The sequence below is a fragment of the Elaeis guineensis genome, chromosome 9 (genome assembly GCF_000442705.2).
Source record: "Elaeis guineensis isolate ETL-2024a chromosome 9, EG11, whole genome shotgun sequence".
NCBI lineage: Eukaryota > Viridiplantae > Streptophyta > Magnoliopsida > Arecales > Arecaceae > Elaeis > Elaeis guineensis.
The window spans coordinates 56,411,087-56,437,678 of NC_026001.2; the positions used below are offsets into that span (position 1 = coordinate 56,411,087).

General features: G+C 39.1%; 2 protein-coding genes across 2 annotated transcripts in view; both read right to left on the reverse strand.

Moving 5' to 3' along the window:
- Positions 1-26,592, reverse strand: part of LOC105035164 (prolyl 4-hydroxylase 1) — a 112,933-nt gene that overhangs the window by 15,243 nt on the left and 71,098 nt on the right. Inside the window, exons 6-9 of the mRNA XM_010910612.4 lie at positions 4,863-4,937; positions 3,310-3,380; positions 3,169-3,220; positions 2,993-3,082 (exon numbers count right to left, since the gene is read on the reverse strand). Coding sequence (XP_010908914.1) covers positions 2,993-3,082; positions 3,169-3,220; positions 3,310-3,380; positions 4,863-4,937 — 288 coding nt within the window. The remainder of the gene's footprint in view (positions 1-2,992; positions 3,083-3,168; positions 3,221-3,309; positions 3,381-4,862; positions 4,938-26,592) is intronic.
- Positions 4,944-14,509, reverse strand: LOC140851574 (uncharacterized). Its single transcript, XM_073243399.1, has 2 exons — positions 9,883-14,509; positions 4,944-9,796 (listed from the first exon to the last, which is right to left on the reverse strand). Exons 1-2 carry the CDS (start codon positions 10,351-10,353, stop codon positions 9,572-9,574), a joined length of 696 nt encoding a protein of 231 aa, XP_073099500.1. The 5' UTR covers positions 10,354-14,509; the 3' UTR covers positions 4,944-9,571.

Consider the following 26,592-nt stretch of genomic DNA (forward strand, 5'->3'; position numbering starts at 1 on the left):
CGGGATAGAGAACGGCCGATGGCGAGGATCGGCCGACAAAGAAGATCATGAGAAAATCATGAAAAACAAGGGATCCACAAGTTTTTCTTCATTTTTTAGGCCATTTGCCGCTCGCCAGTAACCATGGCTTTGCCTTAGAGGCTCGTGGAAGGCCGGGGTGATGAGCCATGGGTGTAGCCCCAAGTGCAGCGGCACCGATGGCCGAAAAAAAGAGAGGGATTGGTCAAAACAGGAGAAAACAGGGTCTTCTTCTTTGATGGCTTTTTCGGCGAATCCGACGACCGGCAACCATGTGCAATAACATAAAAAGAAGGAAAAGGAGAGGGAGAAGGGCCGGGCTTACCTCGAGCTCCGATGACATCTCCGATGAGGATTTTGAATGGGCATGGGCACAGAGAGGGCATCCGCGGCTTCAACAGAAGAAACCAAAGAGAATGGAGAGGGAAGAAGGCCGATGTTCATCGTAGATGGCTTTGGAGGAGAGAAAAGGGGATTTATAAGGTGAAGAGGAAGCCGAATCCTCTCCAATGCATTCACACAGAGGGAGTCGGAAGTCTTCAACATTTCTTTCTTCTTTTTTTTTTTTTTTCCTCTTCATGTCCTAAGATTCGTGCAAGGGGGTGGAGGCCTGAGGGCTGGGCATCACACTTAATTTTCATCTTCTAATACAGTAGTAGTAGAACATATGTCTTGGAGTAATCACTTGTGGGTTGACCTAAAGTTTGGTTCTTCTAATGCGAAACTAAACAGGCCTTTTAAATCAAAATCTAGGATAATTTTTGATTTTCGCAGAACTCAGCCTTACATGGGCATAAACTTAGGTACAAGTCATTACGATGTGATCAACAAACATAAAACCAATAATCATGATCTCTGCTACGATATATATAAACTATGGATTTAAAATAACACCTTACAAAATCCTCAATAGCCATGTTTTTCAAGTAAGATTAATAAGATTCCAGAAATGTCATAAATTCTGATGCCTCTTGAAAATATCAGATTGGAGGTAAAGAAGAATGCTAGCTCTGAAGACGCACATGATGATAAACAATAGCAAGACCTGGTTTGCAGCTATCAGAATGATCCAAAATATTGCATTCCTTAAGATGTGAAATAGTGACAATGAACAAAACAATTCAACTGTCTGCAACTTGCTAAAATCCATATCCAGTATGTTTTCGTGACCAACATCACAGAGGAAATAGGTTGCCACTAGGTTAAAAAGAGGCACGCAGGTGAAAAGTGTAATAGGAGCAAAAACTAGAGGCACCAAGAGATCCATTGAAGAAACACATGGGTAAAAGAGGAGTCAATAATACTAATGATATATCAACCAGCAAGATGCAGGCATTTGAGATTTTGATTTGAAAAGTCAGAGAAATCACCCAAGTATAATAAACTAAAAGTTATATCCTGGGCATGCAAGGGAACAGCCAATAGAAACCATAAGGCGCACCAAACAAGAAAGAAATTGTTCACTAGTGAACACAAGGGTCTCCTGGGTGAATGGAGATGAAACAAAACAATTGATGGAATCAAGTTGGTTTAAAAACCTTAGACATAAAGGCAATCAAGAGGTATGTAAGATTCAGAGATCTCAACAAAAAAGCACCTACAGTCCTTGAAGCATTTCAAGTTGGAAAGAGGTACCTGATTGAAGTATTGCAGAACAGCAATGACAAGAAGTCAATGGAAGCACTAGATACAATGTTGTCATCAATTAACCAACTTGATTCAAGATAAATCGTATAATTTGGCCAGTAAACACAAATTGAAGGACAAGGGTAGATCTAATACAATTTCTAAGGGAGCTCCCGCAGCTTGGGTTCCTAGATGCTTTTTTTTTTTTTTAAGTTGGGCATGCCATGCACATTAATAACACCATACAATTATCACTGTCTAATATTAAACACTGTTTTCTGTTGACAAGCATAATAAATAGTATTATGTTATGATAGTATGCCTCTAAACAATATAGCATCAAAAAGTTTAGTACTAAATTACCAGCCTTTTGGCTTGGTAACAGTTCAAACCTATCCATGCCAAGTATATCAAACTGTAAAAGCTTGAGACAATCTATTTTACGCTAAAATGAACAAATTCCATAAGATGCCTGGGCATGCTCCATGTTGGCTCAGCCCTAGCATGATGATGCCACATGGTAGTACTGCCATGGATCAACACACTGAACCATGTGAACAAGTTAAGCCATCCACTAGAGATGAGATTTCTACAGCTTATTTTGCCACTGGATTGTATCTAAATCTAAGTGCCCCCAAAAGAAGCATGCAAAATTCCCGTATCACAACTATTCAAGCATTTTATGGCATGACATTGATCAAAGACATATTGCTTGTTTCTAACAACTCCAACTAAACAATAATATGCAACATTTTTATCTTTTCTTTGTTTCAAGCAGCTGCTTTTATGCTAAGATCAACTTGCAAATGAATACAGTGTCCGTTGGGCCTAGCAGAAGAAAAAAAATATAATGAAATGACAGAAACTCTAGTTAATAGAAGCAAATAACAAAATAACCATGTATACTCCAGGATGAAATCCTTGACAATTATGAGCATCTTAAATCACAATAAGCAGCATATAGACTCCAAGAAAAAATATGACATGATTGCAAAAACCTCAGTTTCAGGTGCAGTTATAAACTTATAATATAAATTGAATCTATTTACACCAACAAGCACAATGATGCAACTGCAATTAGTTTATTTTACAGGAATTAGAACCCAATGTTTTAGTGAAAGTAGAAAATTGAGACGCAACCCTATTTCTTAGCAAAACACAGATTTTAAGCAGATAAAATTCTCTGGATTCTGTCATCTAATTTAATTCCTAAAACTATCCAAGATTTAAAATAAAAAAAAGCAATCTAGATACGTCACTAGAACTGACACCACTAAAAAGCAGGTTTTTTTCTGATGTCACATGAAATGAATGATAATGAACCAGAAATTTCACATAACAAACTAACCAAAGGAAAATATGTTTCACCCCCTTCAACATTGTCGCTTAAATACATGAGCATTGTTGCTATACGTTGGCCTCCACGCTTCAAGTTGAACTGCATGCAAATGGTTTATAACATTTCTATAAGCGTATCAAGTAATAAATAAAGATTATCAAATCAAGTTTTAGTACGGAACTTACAGTGTCAGCAAAGTAATCATGATGTGGCTTGTAATATTGATTTGTTTCATACCTACATGTTAAAGAGCATTAGCTTTGACATGAACAACTGTATCATGCTTACAAACTCGAGCCTAGAGGCGAAGAAGTTCAAAATTTTACCTCAGTACTTGAATGAGCTCTCCATTCTCAGCAGGTACTTGGGAAAAGACAGCAATCCGCTTTTCAATAGCCTGGGCTAACCAGAGAAAACTAGCTGTTGATACATGAAGGTGATCAATGGAACTATACAAAATTTACCAAAAAATATATAACCAACAAGAACGAAAATGCATGAGAGATTCATCCATTAGATAATAACAAGCATGCCACCTTGGCTTTATTATATAAATAACCTGATGTTGCCATTATGTCATGAAGCTGTGCTATTTCAGTGTCCCAGCACCCATACTATGTCAGTTTCACATTAGAACAGTCTGGTATTGATAGTACCATCCCATTCCACCAACTTTTGAATCCATGCTGTTGGGTGATTAGTTCCATTATCCTGGACTTGTCAAACAAAATAGCAACAAATGATGACTTTCATAATAGAATTGAAGTTTATAAACAAACAGTAGTGGGGAGATCTTTCAAGGTATAGGATGTCAAGTGACTGACAAACTTTACAACTCGAGAAAATTTGGTAACAGAACAACAAAACTTCCCATGTTACAAAGGCTCAAAAATGAGGCAACAAGCAAGATCCAAGCAAACAAGATTACAAAAATAAGCAAAGTGAAATATTAAGATGGTTGTGTTGTATAGGAAACATAGAACTGGGAACAAGAATCTTAGATGGGGAATGAAATTACATCAACTAATATGTGCTGGCTTCATGATGAGTACGGTTGGGCATATGAAAGCTAGTTCTACAGAGGGCCCCCTACATGTTGTGCTTTGGTCTATGTCAACTAGCTTAGAGAAAGGGAAGATGTAGGCTAAACATGGATGATAGATGGAACTTGTGCAATTTAGAGAGACTTAAGGGAAGATATTAGGTAAGATGGATGATGAACAGAACTTATGCAACGTGATATGAAAATCCTTGTAAATAAACCTGACGAGTTCTTAGAACATACATTTGATGAATAAAAATTTATAAAGCCAGCCACGGACAGCCGAATAACATAATAACTTCACACACCTTGCACAAAATATTGAAGGGATTGGATCCATCACTTGATTTAATCAAGTGAATAATTTACGGATGGTATGATAGTAAGATTCCACCGTGTTCATGTAAATATTTCCATGCACGTCCTTGCTTCAAATATTTTCCCTCAAATTGGTGGAAATGTTAGTCAAAACCTTCATGTTAGCTTTCCATTGCCACTAATTACTCATGCAGTAAATGCAGAAACTTCATATCGCTTTACTGTTTCTGAAATTGACAATTTGAAAAAATAATAATTAATATCATCGGTCCAAAAAAGTACAAGATTTTTGTGATACCATAGTTTCCTTAAACTCAATTTTACAAAATAACTTTGGAGAAATATTTGCAACAAGAAAGATCCACTCCGATGAAGTGTTTAAAATGCATGGCAATCAATTTTAGGAATTTTAGTACCAAATTACATGAAACTAGAACACCTTAAAATCCTTTAAAATTAAGAAAATAAGATTCCATAAACCAATTGGCAAAGATTCAAAAACTAGAAACTGAAACCAACCTGTATAATCGGAAAATTTCTCTCTTCGGAACTCAAAAACATACCAGAACTTGTACGGACATCACTTTTGATACCCTGGAGAAAAAGGATAACAATCAATTACTAAGGTATGAAGAATTATGGAATCTAAATGATAGATTCCTAGAAGATTAGTACAGCAGCTTCTCATGGATTGCTGTGTTCTGCACAGAAAATCTAACAAATGTATAATTTGTCTAGTTTTCTTAGAAATTTATGCTACCAGCCACATTTTTAAAATATCCTCACTGAACTCCAGATTCCAAGAAATGGATGCCTGTGTTCATAACAGATTTGTTCTAGTTGTAAAGGGTATAGATAAATGAAAATTTGAAGGGATGTCAAACAATATGAATCTCCATCTATGAATGTGGCCTCAACTGTAATAATAGACACCATCAAACTTGTAATCAATGCTAAAACTCCTTTTCAGAATGGCTGACAAGTTTTATTTCCAAAGCTTTACACTGATATTCTTGGAGTTCAAATTTAATGAGCAATGGCAAATTTCAGTCCAGAAGATCATAAATGAGACTTTACATAGACATTTGCTGCACAGTTTATGAATCTACAATACCAAATATAAACCATTAATAAAACAACTCAATAAATCACAACCACCAATCCCAACACCACCCCCCACCCAAAAAAAAAGAGAAAGAAAGAAAGAAAAAGACAGGAAAAGACAGAAATTAATGAAATGACAGAAGCAAACCATGGTAAAGAAACATCAAATCTTTCAACAAGGAAATGATGGTAAAAGAATGGTATTCTATTTTATACTCAATTGAATATGCTTCCTAGCTTGATTGGTTGAATTTTATGTAATTAATATGGAATTAAAGAATTTTGAATCATGCATAATACCATGAAGCCAAAGTGAGCCAAAAAACCTTTTTACATGGTCTACAACAAGGCATATATGCTACATAAGCTTAACAAGGTACAAAAAATTGGCATCTTGTTAATTAACAGAAGTGTCACTTGACAGTAAAAGTTACCGTATTATGACAATTGTTAATTGTTCATCTCAAACGCTGAGCATCATCAACATACAAAGTTGGAGACATTTGAAAAGTAAGAGAAAGAACAACAGAATCATTTGATCATTTGTATACCCCATGTATAGAAAGAAAGAATAAGCAAATAGCATTCCCATATAATCCTGAATGAGATCATTGAATAGCAACTCAAAAAATTCTTTTCTGAGCAAGTAAACCTGAAAAATGGTACAATAAAGTAGTAACCCCAGATGCCCATTTATCATCAATATACAATTGAAGTTGAAGCCATAAGTATGAAAGAAGAGTATGAGTGGCAGGAAATAAATCGTAGATCAATTGTGGATGTAATGTATAAAAACAACCATATTAGCAAATAGATCTCCAAATAAGTCTAGTGAATAGCAGATTCAGAAATGTGTTGCAACAATGAGTAAATGAGGAGTCATTAAAACACATTATAGTTGGAAGAGAATGAATGCTTTAAAGTTGTCCAAGCAATATGAAAAGCAAAGAATATACAGAAAGGCTTGGGATGAACCAAAGAAAAGGAAAAGATCAAGATTAAGAGGAGATGATGTCCTATGCAAGAAAAGTAAGATCCTCTTTGAATTAGGTATCATTTTACTGTATATTCTTACAAAAGAACAATAATTCATAGCTGACAGAGGAAATGCCTTATGTTTAGGAAGAAAAAACCACACAAGAAAGGTGTACAGATTCTTCTTAGTCAAAGAGATATAATGTAAGATGTGCCCTAGGAAGAGTAAAATGAATATGATTAGTCTTTAATAAATAAAGAAAACAATTCAACACAACTGATTGGCATACATGAATACACGAGGAGCCATTTTATGCTCATAAGTTTGTACCAAAAGAGGCATTAGATACTTGAATTTGTAGTGGAGGTAATGGTAGACAGCATGAGGGATCAAGTAACAAAAGTAGGCACATTACATCATGTAATAACCTTGGAATCCAACGTACTACCGTAGAAACTAGCCTCATCAATACAAATGAATTTTCATAAAATGGGACATGAATTGTAGTTTATCCAATATGTATTGACCCACATTTGAGTAGAGTGGTGGCATATCACAAGGTGTTAATAGTATGCTTCACATGTTTTCCATCAAGGGAATTATACGAAAATTTAGAAGAATGTAGAAAAAAGCTAAGTGAGATAGCCAAAGGATTTGACCGATAGTTCTTGACTTGCATACTCTAGCAATTTTTGGTATACAAGACTTACCAACATTATTTAATAAATCTACCCAAACCATCCAATTCGAGCCATACCACCCTGAACTACCCAATTCAAGGTGCACCGGCCAAAACCAAAGTGGAACCAGATCAGGTTGGTCTCTTGATTTGGGCATCAGTGCAAACTGACTTAAACCACATTGAACTGAGTGGAACCACCCCTTCTTCGCTCAGTTTGGAGCAATTCGGGTCAGTTTCGGCCATCCCACAATAAAAAAGAGAAGAGAAGACCATAGGATGCCATTCTTCTCTTGTTTCTTCAAAAACTGTGGAGGGAACTAATGCAACATGCCTAGTGAAGAGTGTTCAAATGTCAGGAAATTTTCACGATCAACACACAAATTGAAGGTAAACTAAATTAAAGAATCCTTCATTCAATGAAAGATGTTCTCTCCAAAAATTTCTTCATTAATATATCAAAAGGCACCCTTCACACAATGTATTAAAACCATATATCGGACATACCCTGATTCAGGTATTAAATCTGGTACAAAATGGTACTAAAGTAGGATCAAATAATAGGGAAACATGCCAGAATTTTTCAATTACAAATATAAAACCCAGCTAAAATTATCAATGTTCGCTCGTGAATCTGCTGTCTCTTGGAAAGCTGGCAAGGTCCAGCTGGTCATAGTACCTGATGGCTACATCCTGTGATGCATCAGGAAGGATAAGTTTTGTAAGAAAAAGCTAATACATTCTACCCAAGATTAGGTTCTTAGTAAAAGAATTAAAATCCTTGCCTAATTAACAACAATATTGAAATGGGAATGGTCATAATCATAATCGGCAAGGTTTTAAATTCTGTCGGATGAAGGCATTTTACTTCCCCACAAAAAATAACACCCCACATGTTGCCCCATCCTGGTGGCTATTTTGGTCCAGCATTCCGGTACTTAAGACGCCCTCTTTTATATTTTCTATTTCCTTCTTAACTTATCTCAAATTTTTACGGTTGTTTAATTTTTAAACATATTTAACCTTCAAAAGTAATATATTTATGCTAAATTGGCCCAATTTAAAACTAACACTATAATGCATCATGACCTTCTAGGTTATTAGAGATCCTTCCTTGATTACCACGCCACAATCTCTTATAATTATGCTGCATGAGTCCTTGATAAAGCAAAAATAACATTATTCGATGAGTAGAGTTGCAAGTTTTACCACACAGCTTGGTCGCTTGAAATGAAAATAAAATTATCTAAATATTATTTAATAAATTACATTTTAATATTACAAAAAATGGATTCATCTGTTTAAAATAAACATATCAAACTTACCACTAATCCCATGTGGAATGTCTATGGCGCTCGTATACATCTAGGTCCTATTTATCATCAGGTCCTTGAATATGATAATAGACTACATACCAAGTCCATCCCTATTGCTCAAGTTGTGTATAGTACTGTCTGAGACAACCCTCTGATAGTACATCAAGTAACACATTGGACAACCTTGCTCGAGATAATGAGAAGCAGCACCATATTGTGGCCCTAGAACATATCCGTATAAAGGTGGATAATGTGTAAAGAGAGTAATCCTCAGGATATGACAATCGAAGGTATATATCTGTATCATAAATAGAAGGAGGTGTTGAATGTATGCCCTAAAAGTCAATCTTGACCGACACATTTTATATTTCTAAGATATGATTTTATATTTATTGAGCAGTTACATTACCATTCATGTTTATGTGTCTATGAATCATCCAAGGGATTAACGAGATGATGACACATATTCTCAAAGAGTTGAGAATTTGAGACATGTGTCAATGATGGTTAATTCCTAAATTGCTCCTGGTCATAGAATCATTATGGGGATGGTGATTGATCCGGATAGACCAGTGCACAAATCGCTTCCTTTGGACAGATGGATCTCGAATCTGCAGTATAGAAACACTGGAGCGAGAGTGCAGGTGGTTATTAGAGAACAACTAGCACTGAGCGTGACCAACACGAGAAGTCACATGGATGTCTACTCACTCGTTAGTGACTTTCTCGATACTGCAGTTATATGACTGGTCCTCTGATCTGAGATGGTACTACTGCTCGCAGTGAGGCTGCTGGAGTTTGATTGACACATCAACATGGACTCAATGAGCCCTTGTAGTGATGTTGGCGACAGTTGGTCCACTATAGAATGGAGTGTGCATCAAGATGAGATCTATCGACCCTAGTTGAAGAGGTCCCGACTGGAGGGAGACCGGCAGCAGCTTCGGAAGGTCCGGCTTCATCATCGGACGCTTCATCCAGAAGCTGAGATCGAGTTCGAGAAACTTCCCGACCACCTTCTCATGGCAAAGCTTAAAGCCTTTGATAAAGGCGGCCTGACCGAACTTGACATTCAGATCCCTCATCTCAGAGGAGGTCTTGAACTCCACTGCTTGGGCCCTTGCCTCCGAGACTAGGATCGGGATCTGCTTCTTCAGCTCGAAGACCTCGGCCTCTGCCTTCCTTTTTCCTCCTCCAAGGCAGCCTTCAGATCTGTCGAGATTTGTTCCTCCTTCTGAAGCGCCTCTTGGAGACTCGCGACTTCGGTGACCTTCTCCATAAGACGGGCAGCCTCAGCCTGGCGACCTTCCTCCGCCTGAGCTGCTTCCTTCTTTGCATTGTTCATCGCCTCGATGTTGGCGATGAGCTGGTGTCCAATCTGCAAGAGCGGCCAGGAAGTCAATATGAAAACTAAGGAATGAACTAAGTGAAGAAGCGAAAAGAAGAAAAAGTAAATCGGCCTACCTCAAGAAAGGACCCCAGAGAGTCCCAAACCCATTGTTCAGGATCGGCATGGACGATCCTGTGGACGACCTCGGGCAGAACGCATCCGTCGACCAACCTTTTTATTAAATCCCTATTGTTGAAGGGATTCTCCTCCGGATCCTCTTCGGAGCCATCGGCCCCCTCGATGGCAACCCTGCTGCTGCGGATCTTACGGGCCACTGTCTTCTTCCTTCTCCTCCTTTCGGCCCCCGGCGCCTCCTCGGGATGAGACTCTGGAGCGGAAACCTCGACCGGAGGGCTTCTTGAAGAAGCTCGGAGGACTGCGGGCTCGACGTCGGAGGGGGCATCAACGGCAACGGCCGCCTGGGCAGGCACGGCCGAGCTTGTCTCCTCTACCCTCGCCTTCTTCGCCGACCTAGAAGTTGCGGCGCCTTTCCTCTTGTGGGTCTTGAGACCCTTGGCTAGTATCCGAGCTGCGTCTGCGTCCATATCTGCAATGAAAAAAGATCGACACAGCTTAGAAACAGAATAAGAGAAAAGAGGAAGCAGCGAATGACTTGAGAAAGAAAAAAATACCGGCAGGGTTAAGAGGGCTCAGGCCGATATTAAATAAAAGTTGCTCCTTCAGAAGGTCGGAGAGGAGAGGAGCTGAATAAGCCTTAAGTTTATTGGAGGCTTCAAGGTCGTCCTTTCCCAAGCTAGAAGCCCGACGGACGGAGTCCCTCAGGGAGCCCCAGGGGGGCAACCCCAGCATCAAGGTCGAGCATCGGACGTAGAAGTACCTCTCCTTCCAGTTGTGGATAGAAGAGGGGGCACCTTTCAGCAACCCCTTTCTACCGAACTGGGGGGAGAAGTACCACCAGTCCTTTGCCGAAGGGTGATGCTTAAAGGTATAAAAATTTCTAAACAAAGAAAGAGTTGGCCGGACTTCAGCTAAACGACAGAGGGAAAGAAATCCTATCAGAAACCTAAAGGAGTTCGGTGTTACAGAAATTAGAGAAATGTTTAAAAAGCGAAAAAGAGCAATAACAAAAAGTGGAAGTAGAAGTCGAAGCCCGGCGCGGAAGGCTTCCTGGTATAAGCAAAAGTGGCCAGGAGGAGGGGTGCTAGCCCGGTCAGTTGGCCCGGGAAGCTCAAGCTCGTGCTCTGGAGGAACCCCGTACTGAATCCTAATCAGCGAGAGTTCGTCCGAGATCATAGAGCTGGGGATGGTGTCTGGTACAAAGACCGAACAAGGTCTATCTACGGTACTAGGATTCTGGGAGGCTAAAGCTAACGAACTTCTAGAACTGCTAGAGGAGGAAGTATTGGAAGACATTTTGAATCAAATGAAAACTCCAAAAAAATCCCGAAAAAATTAGAAAAAATAGGAAACAAGGCACTCGCGGAGAAACCGAACGAGCGAAATGCAGAGGAGAAACGAAAGAACAGCAAGAAAAAGAAAGATTCCGAAACTAACCTAGGCTGGTCCAAGAGGTGCAGGAGGGTAGCGAGGGCGATGGAGGTCGACCTGAAGGGCGCCTAAGACTGAGAGGGACGTCGGAGGAGGGCGAAGCTCTCGGGGAAGAAGAAGGGACCGAAGAAAAATCTCAGACAAAGTGAAACAGGAGGGAGATGGGTTTAAATAGACCTCAGGGTCCGACGCAATAATGATTGCAAATCTCCTTTGACCGACCTACAACCACCGCATGTCCCACTCGTCGTGGCAGACGGCTGACGACTGACAGAATCGTTATTGCATCGTACCTGGGGTAATGCTCCAACGAAAATTTTAAAAAAATCTTTTCGGGTTGCCTCGACTTGAAAAGACTCCAGCACCGGCGCACCAAATGCCAAAATATCTGGAAACAATCGAGTACGGAAATCAAGGGGGCAACTTCGGCTGTAAAAATTTCTCTGTACTTCATTCGAAATCCAAACTCGAAAGTAGGGAGACTGGTGTTGGGTATAAAATAATCCCAGCCGAAGTTCGTCAGAGGCCAACCCTCCTAAGACTCTTCCGGCTTCCGACCTTAAGCGACGTCTTTCAGAACTCCCCCAGCCGTCCGAGCTTCATGCCAACCCTCCCAGGACTCTTCCGGCTTTCGACCTTGAGCGGCGTCTTTCTGAACTCCCCGACCGTCCGAGCTTCCACAGTATCATCCGAACTCGTCCAGCAGTCGACCTTCCACAGTGTCCCCCAGATTCCTCCAACGGACGAACTCCTACCGTACCCTCCGGGCTTCTCCAATAATGAGCTCCTTCAATCGTCTATCGGACTGCTCCAAATACTCTCTGGGCTTCACTATCAGCCGATTTTCTACAGTTTTCGACTTCTCCGAATCTCTTCCAAACTTCCTCCTGTCACGATCAACTTTACTCCGAGCTTCTACTGGACTTCGTCAATGTCCGGACTTCTCCAGCAGCAGGACTTCTACAATAAGCGGTCTCCATCCGGGCTTCCACGACAACCAGTCTCTATCCGAGCTTCTACAGTAAGCGAATTCCATCCGAGCTTCTACAATAAGCGATCTCCATCCGGGCTTCCACGGCAACCGGTCTCCATCCGAGCTTTTACAGTAAGCAAATTTCATTTGAGCTTCTACAATAAGCGGTCTCCATCCGGGCTTCCACGGCAACCGATCTCCCTCCGAGCTTCTACAGTAAGCGACATCCTTCCGGACTCCTACAAGAACCGAACTCCGTCCAAACTTCCACAGCGGATGGATTCCAGACGAACTTCTACAACGGACGGACTCCAGCAGCCGGATTTCTACAGTGACCAACTGTCTCCGGTGTCTTCCGTACCTCTCCAGCCATCAACCTTCAACAGCGCCAACCGGACTTCAAAAGTACCAACCAGACTCCTCCAGCGGACGAACTTCCACAACACCTTTCGGACTCTTCTATTGGTCAACCTTCTATAGTGCCTTCCGAATTCCACTATCGATCGACCTTCTGCCGAATTTCTTATGCAACCGGATCTCTCCAGTGGACAACCCTCAGACAAGCTTCTACATCAGATAATTTCAGACGGACTTCCCTAGCAATCGGACTCCAGCTGGATTTCTCCAACAGAAAGTTTCCATCCGAGCTTCTACAGCAGATGACTTCCGTCTGCAGCATCAACGCCTAAGGCACCCAACAATAGTTAACCCATCAGCAACCTCAAAAACATCCGAGCCTCTTAAATTGCTGAGACAGAGAGCTATTCCGCTCCACCAGACGTCCCAATCGAGCTTCAGCTGTCCGATCCGAACTCCTCGATAAGTCGCGACAACGGACACCACTCCACTCTGTAACAAACTCCACGTGGCCCCATCACTCTCCGACAAGTCGCAACAACGAACACCACTCCACTCTATAACAAACTCCACGTGGCCCCGAACGGCCCACTACCAGGTAGTTACGGACGTCACTGTCAATCGATTACGCTCTTCCGTCTATAAAAGAGACCCCCCAGATACGTTCTCCTCTAGGCTCTAAACACTATCTCTAAACTCTGCTAAAATCCCATTCGAGTGCTCTATTTCTGTTGAAGCAGAGTACTGACTTGAGCGTCGGAGGATCTTACCGGAGCACCCCCGACTCCGGTTTAGACTTTCCTTGCAGGTCCCGATAGCAGCCGTGATCCTCTCAACTCCAGCTTCTCCGGTCTCGACGGAATTCTGCACCAACAAGTACAAATATCCAATTAGAATCTTTGCTCTCTGCTGTTCATTGTGTCAGCTTCCAACCTTCTAGCTCAAATCTTAGATATCAACCAATTAATCGAAACTGAGTACATAGACTAGCTCATAAACTTAAGTATTGTTCTTAATATTAGAAAATTAAGCAATGTACTCTATCGGGTTATTCTATTGTTATCAATCCATCCAACCCATAGTCAACGAGCTATACTTGATGAGTGGTGGACAACGACAATTAAGATAGGTGCTATACATGAGCACATGTTCACTGCCAACGACATATTGATTCATCTACAAGTGTTGTGAGATAATTAAAGTCACACAGCGCATGTGATACGTGATGGGCAGTTAGTCTATGATCGTTATTTGATAATGATCAAGGACATTAAGGAGCTCAAAAGATTCGACATGATCATGCATAAAGAATTACTTATGGATTTGATCCTGCGATCCCTGATTAGTTTATATAAATAGTTTGTGGTAAGCTACCATATAAAAGACCATCATGGCACTTTATCTGAATTGGTCAAAGTATTGATAACAAAGAAATCTTGAAAGAGTTCAGAGGTAAATACCTGGAGAGCCTAAAGAAATAAAGACACATCTAGAATAGGCATGTGATGTCAAGATTGCTCAATGTTATCCTTACAATTTCTTCTTCTCCCCGTTGAGCTATGGACTCTAGTGTAGAGTCGATGGGAAGATAGAGGGCTAAGGAAGTAACCCTTGAATTGGCTATAGGGCAATAGTTGCTACTGTGGCCATGGATATCTGTCTTTTGCGATCATCGTTTGAATTTGGTTCTTAAAGACAGTCTCTATCATTTGCATAGTGATGCATTTGTGAACTTAATTGAGCAATCAGTGAATGCCATTAGATCTGAGAGATCCAGAATTGAGATAAGCTTAAAGTATATGTGGACCCTTATGCTAAGTCATATTAGAAAAAAAATGATTGACAAATTAGAGAAATATGAACTTTTGGGCTCATTGACTGTTGAGTCAAATCTAGTTTGTGTATCATCTCTTTAAAAAAATATGAACCAAGCGACTCTTGTAGGACAAGAGGAAAAGGATCACTAAGATATTTATCCTTGCACACATTTGATGTGTGTAGTCCATGTGATGTGCTAACCAAGGAGTTGTCTCTATTTTGTATATGAGATATAAATCTAAAATTTTTGAAAGGTTCAAAAAATTTAGAAGTAGAGAAATAAATCGAAAATTCCTAAAGGTACTTCGATCGGATCGAGGATGCAATACCATTGAAAAGAATTTCTCAATTGTCTCATAAAATGGCATAGTTTCATATTGGACTGCTCTTAGTACATCTTAGCTCAACGAGATAAGAAGAGACATAAGACTATATGAGATATGGTCTGATCCATAATAAACTTCACTGATGTATTCATATTTCTTTAGGGACATGCTTTATTTCTATGAAATTGAATTCTCTCTAAACCTGTTCCTACCACACCGTATGAGATATGAGATGGTGAGAACCGAATCCTGATTATTTTGAGATTCAAAGATGTCCAGTCTGTGTTTAGCACAATACTTGGATATGTTAGAGGATAGATCTATAAAGCTCATCCTAAAAAAAATTTGGGATACTACCTTCTGAAAGGATCACAATGTGACTATGACCCGACATGCTATCTTCTTGAAAAAATTGTTTGACCAAGATGAAGCAGTGGGAGAAAAGTTAAGCTCAAAGAGTGTCTCTGAAGAGCAACGAGCCTTGGGACCTTAAGAACCTATTCATCATGAGCCAGTAGACGTATATTCCTCCATCTCGTACACATAGTAAGATCTCCAATCCTCTCAAAAGATACTCGGGTATGCTTAAGCAAAGAATGTAGAGAAAGTCATTTCTCATAGGAGATGGGGAGCATAGAGATGATCCCAGAACCACGAGGCGATGTAAGATATCGACTCCAAGAAAGGGATGTGAAATAGCTTTTCTGAGAAGAGATCTTCTGAAGATTTCTGTATGGAATAGCCTATAGATTTTACTTCTTGTGATAGGTGATCACAAAGTCTATAATAATCTTGGTTGTTTGATCAGAAAAGAGGAATTATGATTTTCAAAAGGGTTAGTGAGAGTATCCAATACTGACATCGATTAAAATATGGTTGAATATAGATTTTTTCATAAAAGACATAAATCGAGCGTTCTAAACATCTATAGTGATAGATGCAATTGGATGCTTATATTTTCACAGATAAAGTACAGAGACTGGATGCTGAAAGAGTTCAGTATAAAAATTTTGGAGAGGGATCTGCTACCCTCTTGGGCATAGAAATATGCCATATAATGTACTTGAACTGATATATTATTACTGTGATTGTCACAAATAATATTAGTTGTATCCAAGCTAAGAGCGCTGGATTGCTGTGAAAACGACCTTAAGCTCTTAAGAAGAACTAAGGACATGTTCTTAATTTGGAGAAGGATCAAAGCTAGGAGTGGGAGGATACACCAATTCAGATTTTATGTCTGATGTTGATAGTAGAATATCTACGTCATGAGGTGTGTTCCTATTCGATATTTTGAAAAGATTCCAAATAATCGATCAATGGAAGCTGAGTACACTATAGATGTGTAGGATGCATTCTAGTTCTAATGTTAGTTGCAGAATTGATTGTCATACCATCAGATACTGTAACACTATACTGCAAAGACAATGGGAATATAGCCCTTGCTAAGGAGCCTAAATCTCACCAGATATCCAAGCACATAGAACAGCAAAACACGCGACTACCTCAAGTAGAAATACATAGAGGTGCAGAGAGCAAACTCCACATGCGATGTGGTTGACTCACTGGTAAGTCACTTAGCTAGCCTAAGACTAAAGCCTGTCTTGTGAAGATGGAGCTTGGTACATGACAAATTAGCTTTAGTGCAAGTGAGAAATTGTTGGATGTATGCCCTAGAAGCCAATCGTGGCTGACACATTTTATATTTCTAGGACATGATTTTGTACTTATTGAGCAGTTATATTACCATTCATATTTATGTGTCCATGAATCATCCAAGGGATTAACAAGATGATGACACATCTTCTCAAAGAGTTGAGAATTTGAGACATATGATATTGATGGTTAATTCCTAAATTGCTCCTGATCATAGGATCATCACAGGGATAGTGATTGATCCGAATAGACCAGTGCACGAATCACTTTTCTTGAACAGATGGATCTCGAATCTACAGTATAGAGATACTGGAGCGAGTGCAGGTGGTTGTTAGAGAACAACTAGTACTGAGCGTGACCAACACGAAAAGTCACATGGATGTCTACTCACTCGTTAGTAACTTTCTCGATGCTGCAGTTGTATAACTGGTCTTCTGATCTGAAATGGCACTACTGCTCGTAGTGAGGCTGCTGAAATTTGACTGACACATCAACATAGATCTCAATGAGCTCTTGTAGTGGATGTTGGCGACAGTTGATCCACTGCAAGAGTGGGGTGTGCATCAAGATGGGATCTATCGATCCTAACAGAAGGGAGTAGTCTTATGGAATTTGAAAAGCTGAGTCCTTAAGTCTATGGCCATAGCAGTGTGATTGATGGAAAGAATTTTCATAGAGTCACATATGAACTTAAGCTGATTGAATCTATCATATTGACGATTCATCCATAACCTGCCATTTGGTTGGGACTCACGATAGAGGGACTGTATCATATGTTAACTGCACCTAGAGGTTCATCTTTTATTCTGCTGGATTGCCACTACATACTGCTAGGTATCACTAGTGGATTGTGAGACTCATGAGGATCATCTTGATGATCAATGATCCTTAGTGGGTTGAGTTCGAATTGTTCCAACCCATTGAAAAGAGTTTCAATGATACTATGATAGAGATCACAATATATCTCACTACCAGACAGAATAGAACCTATGGGATCACACACAAAAGAGGCTTCTGACTAATCAGATGGTTGAATTACGATTATGAATCGTAACAAAAATTAATTATCAATTTGATTGATAATTAATCTAATGCAAATATTGCATTATATAACTTACTAAAGAGTTAGTGAGTTATAGAAGATTAATTAGCAATAAAATTACTAATTGGCTCAATTTGATTGAGCAATATGGCTTGTATCAAGTCCAATTTGATTGAATTTAATTTGACTCATTATGGGTTTGATTTGATCAACCCTATAGGATTATAGTATAACCCCAAAAAGATCGGAAGATTAGTCTCAGTTGAATTAAGATTTGGATTTGACCCAATTCATAATTAGACTAGGATGTATATATTCCTAATTGAACTAGAAATATTCATTTTCATGGTGCACCAAATCCTAATGGAATTAGGATTAAAAATTGAGTTTGACTCAAGCACCAAGAAATAGTCCAATTGGACTAGGACTCCTCCAATTAGGAGACATCCAATCTAAATTAATTGGGTTTCAAATCAAATTTAGATTCCTATTTATTTGAGTCTAATATAGTCCTAATATGATTAGGACTAATTGATGTTTTAATTGGGTTTAAAATAGCAATTTAAACAAGAATCCCATGTGATTAAATCTCTTCCTTTCCATGTGCAAATAGGAGCCCACGTCACCTTCAATTTGTGCGCCCAAATAAAGCCACGCCAACCAGCAATTAACGCCACTTCTCCTTTTTGTGCGCATAATAAGCTCCATGAAGGCCCTTTTTATCGTGAAAAATTTGGTGTGAAACCTAATGGTTTGGGTGTTACAAATATTGCAAGAGTCCTACTTGAATTGGTTTCTTGATTCCTATATAAATTTGAAGTCCTATCTTCATCTATTTATACCCCACCATATTGGATGGTTTTTAGAGGATTAGCACCAGGTTTTACACGTCCTGGAGGAGAGGATTTAATATGGAGAAAAGAAAAGAGAGAAGGGGCGACATCCATGGTTCTTGGCGTGAGGTAGTTATGGTTTGATCTCTTCTTTATTGCAACAACCAAGGGTTGGTTGTTAGGACATCTTGTTTCCTCTCTCTCGTCCATGTTTAGACATGGTTGTCTTCTCTTTTCTTTGTCCAAAAGTTAGACAAAATTATTACATTTTTATTGTAGAGATTTCATGCATGAATTTTAAGAAAAAAAGAGAAGAAAGGATTCTTCTCATGATCTCTAGCGTAGAGATCAAGATCCTCCTATATCTTTTTGTTCTCTAAGAGTGTCTTAGGAGAAAAAAAGATTTTTAACCCTTAAGATGCGATCTCTGCAAAGGAGCTAGCATCCCGATAAGATCAAAAGGCTTCTGATCAGATCAAAGTCTCGTGTGGATATCCGAAGAGGCCGGACGCTTGTGCAGCTAGAAGAGACCTTCGGAAGACATCCATGATCATCTGTTCACATTGAAGATTAATCCATGTCCAGGAATGTTTTAATTTATTTTTTCTATTTGATTTCTGTATCTGAATCTTATCTCACATATGATGATCCTGTTTATGGTTTGAAGATTTGATCTTATGCATGCTTAGATTAAATTAAATTTAATCTGAAAATTTTTAAATTTCATTGCGTACTTGTTTTGTAAAATCATGCATGCATGAAACCATAAAAATCCAACAGAATGACCATTATATGCACTCCAACTATCTAATGCACCAATAGATCCTGCTCTGGTAATGATAATGACAAGCTAACTTGCTCAGACTCTAACTTGCTTCTTTATGCTTCCTACTCCATCCATGTCGTGAATTTTGGGTATTCTCAATGTCAACATTGTTTGGTTATCCTCAACTTCTCCTAAAAATGATCCAGAGTACCCACAACCTATATGCCACGTCCCACAATAATTCTAGCCCCACCTTATAACATAGCAACTCCTTGCCCTAATATCCAAATCTAGATCTGGCTCCATGTTCCAAGTCTTGCATAGTGTGGATGAACTTTCCCTCTCCAATAACTAGATCGATCCCATGTACTTCACCGCCTTCTCCCCCCCAATCGACATGATCATTAGATCTTTCATAACTCACACTATCATTGTCATTATCACTCTTATCACTAGGCAATCCAAGATTTGAGGGCTTAGGTATCTTACTATCACCATCCTGAAGCTACACATCATCAATTGCCTCTACCAGATCAATTGCTACTTTCCTCTTTGACAAGGACTTCTGATGCCTCTCCTCAACTATACTTCTCTGGTTCCCTCTCAAACGCCGACTAACCTTCACCTATTGACTTGCCCTAGCTCCACTATTGGTCTCAATGCCAAGGCTAGCTCTGGAGGCCTATGTGATGTCTTGAACTAAATATTCTATGATCAAATCATTGGTCAGAATCCTCAAATCACCTACTGCCTGATCTGCCATCACCTGCCCCCTATGCTATTACATTGCATAGTCGGGGAGGATCTCCTAGCTCATCCAACATTAGTGGGTCTTATGTTTCTTGATCTACAATATAGTCTAGCATATAGGGCCAACCTCATCATGAACAAAGTCAAATGGGTTGTCTTACTCAGGCTCTTTTCCCTCATCACATGCTTGTTGGAATTTTTATGTCCGGATATGCACGTGTATTTCAAAATTTTCTCTTCTAAACAACGCATTAGAATAGAAGATTAAAACACCTTTTAATCTAAATCATGCATGCATAAAACATAGAACACATGGATCTACTTCATATGCTAAAATTGAACACATACTGAATTTTATACTGAAATTCAATATGTGATCGAATCACGTACCTGTTTCGCAATTCCTTTCTTCAAATCTGGATCTGGAAGAGAGTAGATTCTCCCTTAGCTGCACAAGTACCTGATCTCTATAGGTATCCACTCAGGATCAGCCTGAAACAGTCCTCTTTGATGTAAATCTTTCTTCTCCAAGAACAATCACCCTGTGAATTTGAATAAAATCTGGATCGCGATCAACTCTTTGATACTTTTCTGGATCTTTTTCTTCTCTTCTTCTCTTGCTCTTCTTCTTTTGGTTATGAAGCAACCAAGGTCTAGAAACTAGTAAAAAAAATGGGACACCCAAGCTCCTCTTGGGCGTGGAGATGGACGATGCCCAACTCCTTTGGGCATTGGATCCAAAGGGGAGAAGAAAGGGAGACGTGGGGGCACCTTATGGGAGGCATGGGCTGCTGAAAATCTGATGTAAAGAGCCTTAGAGAAAGCCCCCTTAAATAGGCAAAAAGTTTGAATCCTATTCAAATCGAATAGCCCCTTAATACAAATCCCACATATTAGAAATCTTTATAGCTTTAGATGTTTGACCCCCTTTACGAGATCCATTAGGTGCCAACTATTGAAGCCTTTGTACCCACTTTTTTACACACCACATAGGGCCTAGGGGACACCCCATGTTGGTCCTACACATCCTCTTTAAAGTGGGCACGCCCAACTTGATTAAATCAAGTGGCGGCCTATGCAAACAATCAAAGAAATTGATTAAAGATTTGAACCCTTAATACAAATGATCCAAAACCTTAGGCACTCAATAATTGGAGCCCAATGAATCTAATTCATTTAGATTATTAGCAGATAATTAACTCGAATTAATTTTATCAAATAAGTAATTCAAGTGCAAAGAAGAAATTGGGTTCAACCATGTGCTAGCAAGATTTTCTGAACCTAATAAGATTTCTCTAAACCCAATTGAGACTTCATAAGCCCAATTACTTATTTCAGATCTAATCTCTTTGTTGTGTGATCCCATAACTTTAATTCTATCTCGTAATGAAATATACAATGATCTTTATCATAGTATCATTGAAACTCTTTTCAATAGATCGAAACGACTCCACTCTAACTCATCAAGGATTGTCGATCTTGAGCAATCCTAGTGAACTCTCACAATCCACCAGTGACCCCTAATAGTATGTAGTGATAACCCAGTAGAACCGAAAAAGAACCTCAAGATGTAGTTCACATGTAATTCAGTCCCTCTATCGTGAATTCCGACTAGATGGCAGGTCATGGATAAATTGTCAAACCTCATCATCAGTCATATAATAAATTCGATTAGCTCAAGTCCAATTGTGATCCTCAAGAAAATTCTTTTCTATCAATTACACTGTCGTGGCCACAGACTCTCAGACTTAGCCTCTCAAATCCTATAGACTGCTCCTCTCTATCAAGAACGATAGATTCATCTAGACGTGCATCCTACTCCTACAGTGGACCAACTATCGCCAATATCCACTATAAGGTCTCAATGATGCCATGTTTATCTGTAAGTCAAACTCCAGCAGTCTCACTACGAGCAATCGTACCATCGCAGATCAAAGAACTATTCACACAATTATAGCATCGAGACGATCACTGACGATTGATTAAAAATCTAAGTGATCTCTCATATGGTCACGCTCAATACTAGTTGTTCTCTATCAACTACCCACACTCTTCACTCAGTATCTCTACACTGTAGACCAAAAATTCATCTATCCCGAAGGAAGCGATCTGTGCGTCGGTCTATCCGAATCGATCACCATCCTCATGATGATACTATGATCGGAAGTATTTAGAAATTAATTATACATGCCTCTATTTCTCAATATCTTAAGAATGTGCATCAAAGTATTAATTCCATGGATGATTCAAAGACACATAATTCTTAAATAAAAATTAAACTTGCTTTTTTATTGATCAAATCAATATATTAAGTACAAAATTGTCCTAGATTTATTACAATGTGTCGACCAGATTGACTTCTAAGACATACATCTAACAATCTCCCACTTGGACTAAAACCAATTGACCACTAATCTAAGTCCCATCTTCTCAAGGTGGACTTCCATCTTTGGCTGGCTCAATTGATTTATCAGTGGGTCTGTCACATTATCCACGGAGTCTACTCTTCGCACCTCGATATATTTCTTTTCGAGGTAGTCGCCTATACCACTGCTCTATATGCTTGAATTTTTTATGAGACCTAGGCTCCTTAGCGAAGGCTATGGTGTCGTTGTATTTGCATACATTGTCATAGTATCTAATGGTATGACATTCAGTTCTGCAACTAACATTAAAACCACATTTCATCCTACACATCTATTGCGTACTCAACTTCCATTGATCGGTTTTTGAAACTCTTTTCAAAAACATGTATGTCAATTTCATGCATATGAAACCCATGGCTCTGATACCATTGTTGAATTTTCATGTCGGGACATGCATGTGTATTCCAAAATTTTCTTTTTAAAATTTTTTTTCTAAACAACGCAGCAGAATAGAAGATTAAAATACCTTTTAATCTAAATCATGCATGTATAAAATATATAACAAATGGATCTACTTCACATGCTGAATTGAACACATACTGAATTTTATACTGAAATTCAATATATGATCGAATCACATACTTATTTCACAATTTTTTTCTTCAAATCTAGATCTGAAAGAGAGTAGGTTCTCCTTTAACCGCACAAGTACCCAACCTCTACGAGTATCCACTCAGGATCAGTCTGAAACAATCATCTTTGGTGTTAATTTTTCTTCTCTAAGAACAATCACCCTACGAATCTAAACGAAGTCTGAATCGCGATCAACTCTTTGATCCATTCTTTGATCTTTTTCTTCTCTTCTTCTCTTGCTCTTCTTTCCTTGATTATGAAGCAACCAAGGTCTAAAAACCAGCAAAGAAAAGAGGACATCTAAGCTCCTTTTGAGCATGGAGATGGACACCCAACTCCTTTGGGCATTGGATCCAAAGGGGAGAAGAAAGGGAGGCATGGGGGGACCTTATGGGAGGCGTGGGCTGCTAGAAATCTGATATAAAGAGCCTTAGAGAAAGTCCCTTTAAATAGGCAAAAAATTTGAATCTTATTCAAAACTAAATAGCCCCTTAATACAAGTCCTACTTGCATTAGAACTTCTTGTAGCCTTAGATGTTTGAACCCTTTTAGGAGATCCATTAGACACCAACTATTGGAGCCTTTGCACCGACTTTTTCACACGCCACATGGGGCCTAGGGGATGCCCCATGCTGGTCCCACACGCCTTCTTTAAGGTGGGCACACCCAATTTGAACAAATCAAGTGGCACCCCATGCAAACAATCAAGAAAATTGATTAAAGATTTGAATCCTTAATACATATGATCCAAAATCTTAGGCACTCAACAATTGAAGCCCAATGAATCTAATTTATTTAGATTATCAACAGGTAATTAACTCAAATTAATCTTATCAAATAAGTAATTCAAGTATAAAAAAAAATTGAGTTCAATCATGTGCTAGCAAGGTCACCCTGAATCCAATAAGATTTTTCTAAGCCCAATTGAAACTTCATAAGTCCAATTGCTTATTCCAGATCTAATCCCTTTGTTGTGTGATCCCATAAGTTCAATTATATCTGATAGTAAGATATACAATGATTTCTATCATAATATCATTGAAACTCTTTTCAATGGATCGGAACAATTCCACTCTAACTCATCAAAAATTGTCGATCTCGAGCAACCCTAGTGAGCTCTCACAATCCACCAATGACACCTAGCAGTATATAATGCAACCCAGTAGAATCGAAAAAGAACTTCAAAGTGTAGTTCACATGTGATTCAGTCCCTCTATTGTGAGTTCCAACTAGACAGATCATGGATAAATCGTCAAACCTCATCATCGTCATATGATAAATTCGATTAGCTCAAGTCCAATTGTCATCCTCATAGAAACTCTTTTCCATCAATCACACTACTGTGGTCACAGACTCTTGGACTTAGCCTCTCATATCCCATAGGACTGCTTTTCTCTATCAAGATCGATAGATTCCATCTAGATGCGTATCCTACTCTTACAGTGGACCAACTGTCGCCAACATCCACTACAAGATCTCAATGAGGTTATATTTATGTATCAGTCAAACTTCAGCAGCCTCACTGCGAACAATCATATCATCGTAGGTCAAAGAACTATTCACACAACTACAGCACTGAGACGATCACTGATGGTTGATTAAAAATTCAAGTAATCTCTCGTATGATCACATTTAGTACTAGTTCTCTAACAACTATCCGCACTCGTCGCTCAGTATCTCTACACTGTAGATCAAAGACTCGTCTATCAAAAAGGAAGCGATCTGTACGTCGGTCTATCCAGATCGATCACCATCCTCATAATGATACTATGATCGGAAGTATTTAGGAATTAATTATACATACCTCAATTCTCAACACCTTGAGAATATGTATCAAAGTATTAATTCCATGGACGATTCAAGGATACATCACTCTTGAATGAAAATTAAACTTGTCCTTTTATTGATCAAATCAATGTATTAAGTACAAAATTGTGTTCTAGATTTATTATAATGTGTCGGCCAGATTAGCTTCTAGGACATACATCTAACAATGCTTAGCTTGATACTTATATAGAAGTGGACAAAACCAGCTCCCACGACCTCTATAAGGTTAGACAATTTTTGAGTTTCATGTGGACCAAGGTAAATGTATTCCAATTGCGTTTGCATTCCACTTGATAAGATGGTCTGCAAGAGGACCTAGATGGTAATCTTTCTCAGATTTGGTGCAATTGTGCCCCACTAGACCACCACTCCCTTGCATTTGAATAATACATTAGCTAGATAAGTGCTTAAGTCCTTAACCATACACGGATGCTAGGATAGTAACAAGTTGTTCCATTATACTTGGTGATATTTTAGATATTGATTTCTACCCCTTGCTCTCCAAAGCTCCCTTTCCTATATCAAAAAAAAGTTTCGCTGCCCAATCAATATAGACTTACCATTAGTGGTCATTTAATTTCAGTAAGTTAATGTAATACAAAAGTATCACAAAAGTTATATTAAGATCTACAGTACTGAAACTGGCACCCATGTCAATAGGCCGACGCACGGTACACTATAGTGCCATGCCTTTCGGCATGAATCGACAAAAAAATCGGCAAGGGAAGGGGAGGGAGGAGAGAGAGGATAAGAGATAGAGGGAGAGGAAGGAGGGAGGGAGAGGGGGAGAGAGAAACAGAGGGAGGGGCAAAGAGAGGGCTTTCAAATCCCTGTTCCCTCTCTTATGCCCGTGCTGGAATGGGGATGGAGCCCTATTTCAAAACAAAATAGGAGCTTCAGTCCCTTTTATATTTGTTTGATTTTTTTTAATACCAACTTCACTTATTATTTTTTATTTTTGAACATTTTTGCCGACTTCACTTAAAATATTCAAAAGAAAATATAAAAGGGACTTCTACTGACTTCACTTAAAAAATTTCAAAAAAAAATATAAGAGGGGCTGAAGTCCTCTCTCCATCCCTCCCTCTGCCTTTTTCTCTTATTCTCTATCCTCTCCCTCTCCCTCCCCCCTCCCTCCCTCCTCCCTCTCTGTCTCTCTTCCTCTCTTTCCTTCTCCCTCTCTCTCACAGGTTTCTCGATACGGAGGTCGAAATCATCTTGGATGGCCTCCGATATGGCTCAATACGCCCCAAACTGAATGGTTCGTGATGGTACTACCGACTTTGGTAATACTACCTTACACATATACTCTTTTATTATCTCCCTTGTAGCTTTTGTAGCCAAGTCTAGATCACCTTCTAGACTATATACCATACTCAGACTCACCAGCAACTCCTAATCCAAGGTGATATTATGGTCATATTGGTACTTAGGATTTAACAGTCTGTACAAAACAAAAAAGAGCAATATTAATTAAGAGTAAAGACATCCACAAATTATTCAATAAAAGACGAGTAAGGTTGACATTCAGGCAAGTTTTACCTACCAAGTGCAATTCCCTCTCTATTTGAGTCATATTTGTCCTTAATAATGTGCAAATATGTTGTTGCATTCTCTTGGCCTATTGCTCCTATAATCTCTTCTTTGCTAGCTGATATCTTGGCATCTCTTCTTTGAATGGAGAGCTTCTCACCATCCACTACCCATAATACTTCATACAAAGGCTTTGCTATCTTAACCACCTTAGAGCATGTATTCCAAAAATCATTACTTAATAGAATACCCTCAATATGTCATCCCTCACTACACCTTGCATATTTAGAAGCTCTCCATTCATCACAAGTCATCATAGCCCTCAAACCAAACTTATTATCAAGGAGGCTCTTCAATGTTACGTAGTTAGTCCTAAATTTTGTCAACCCTAACCT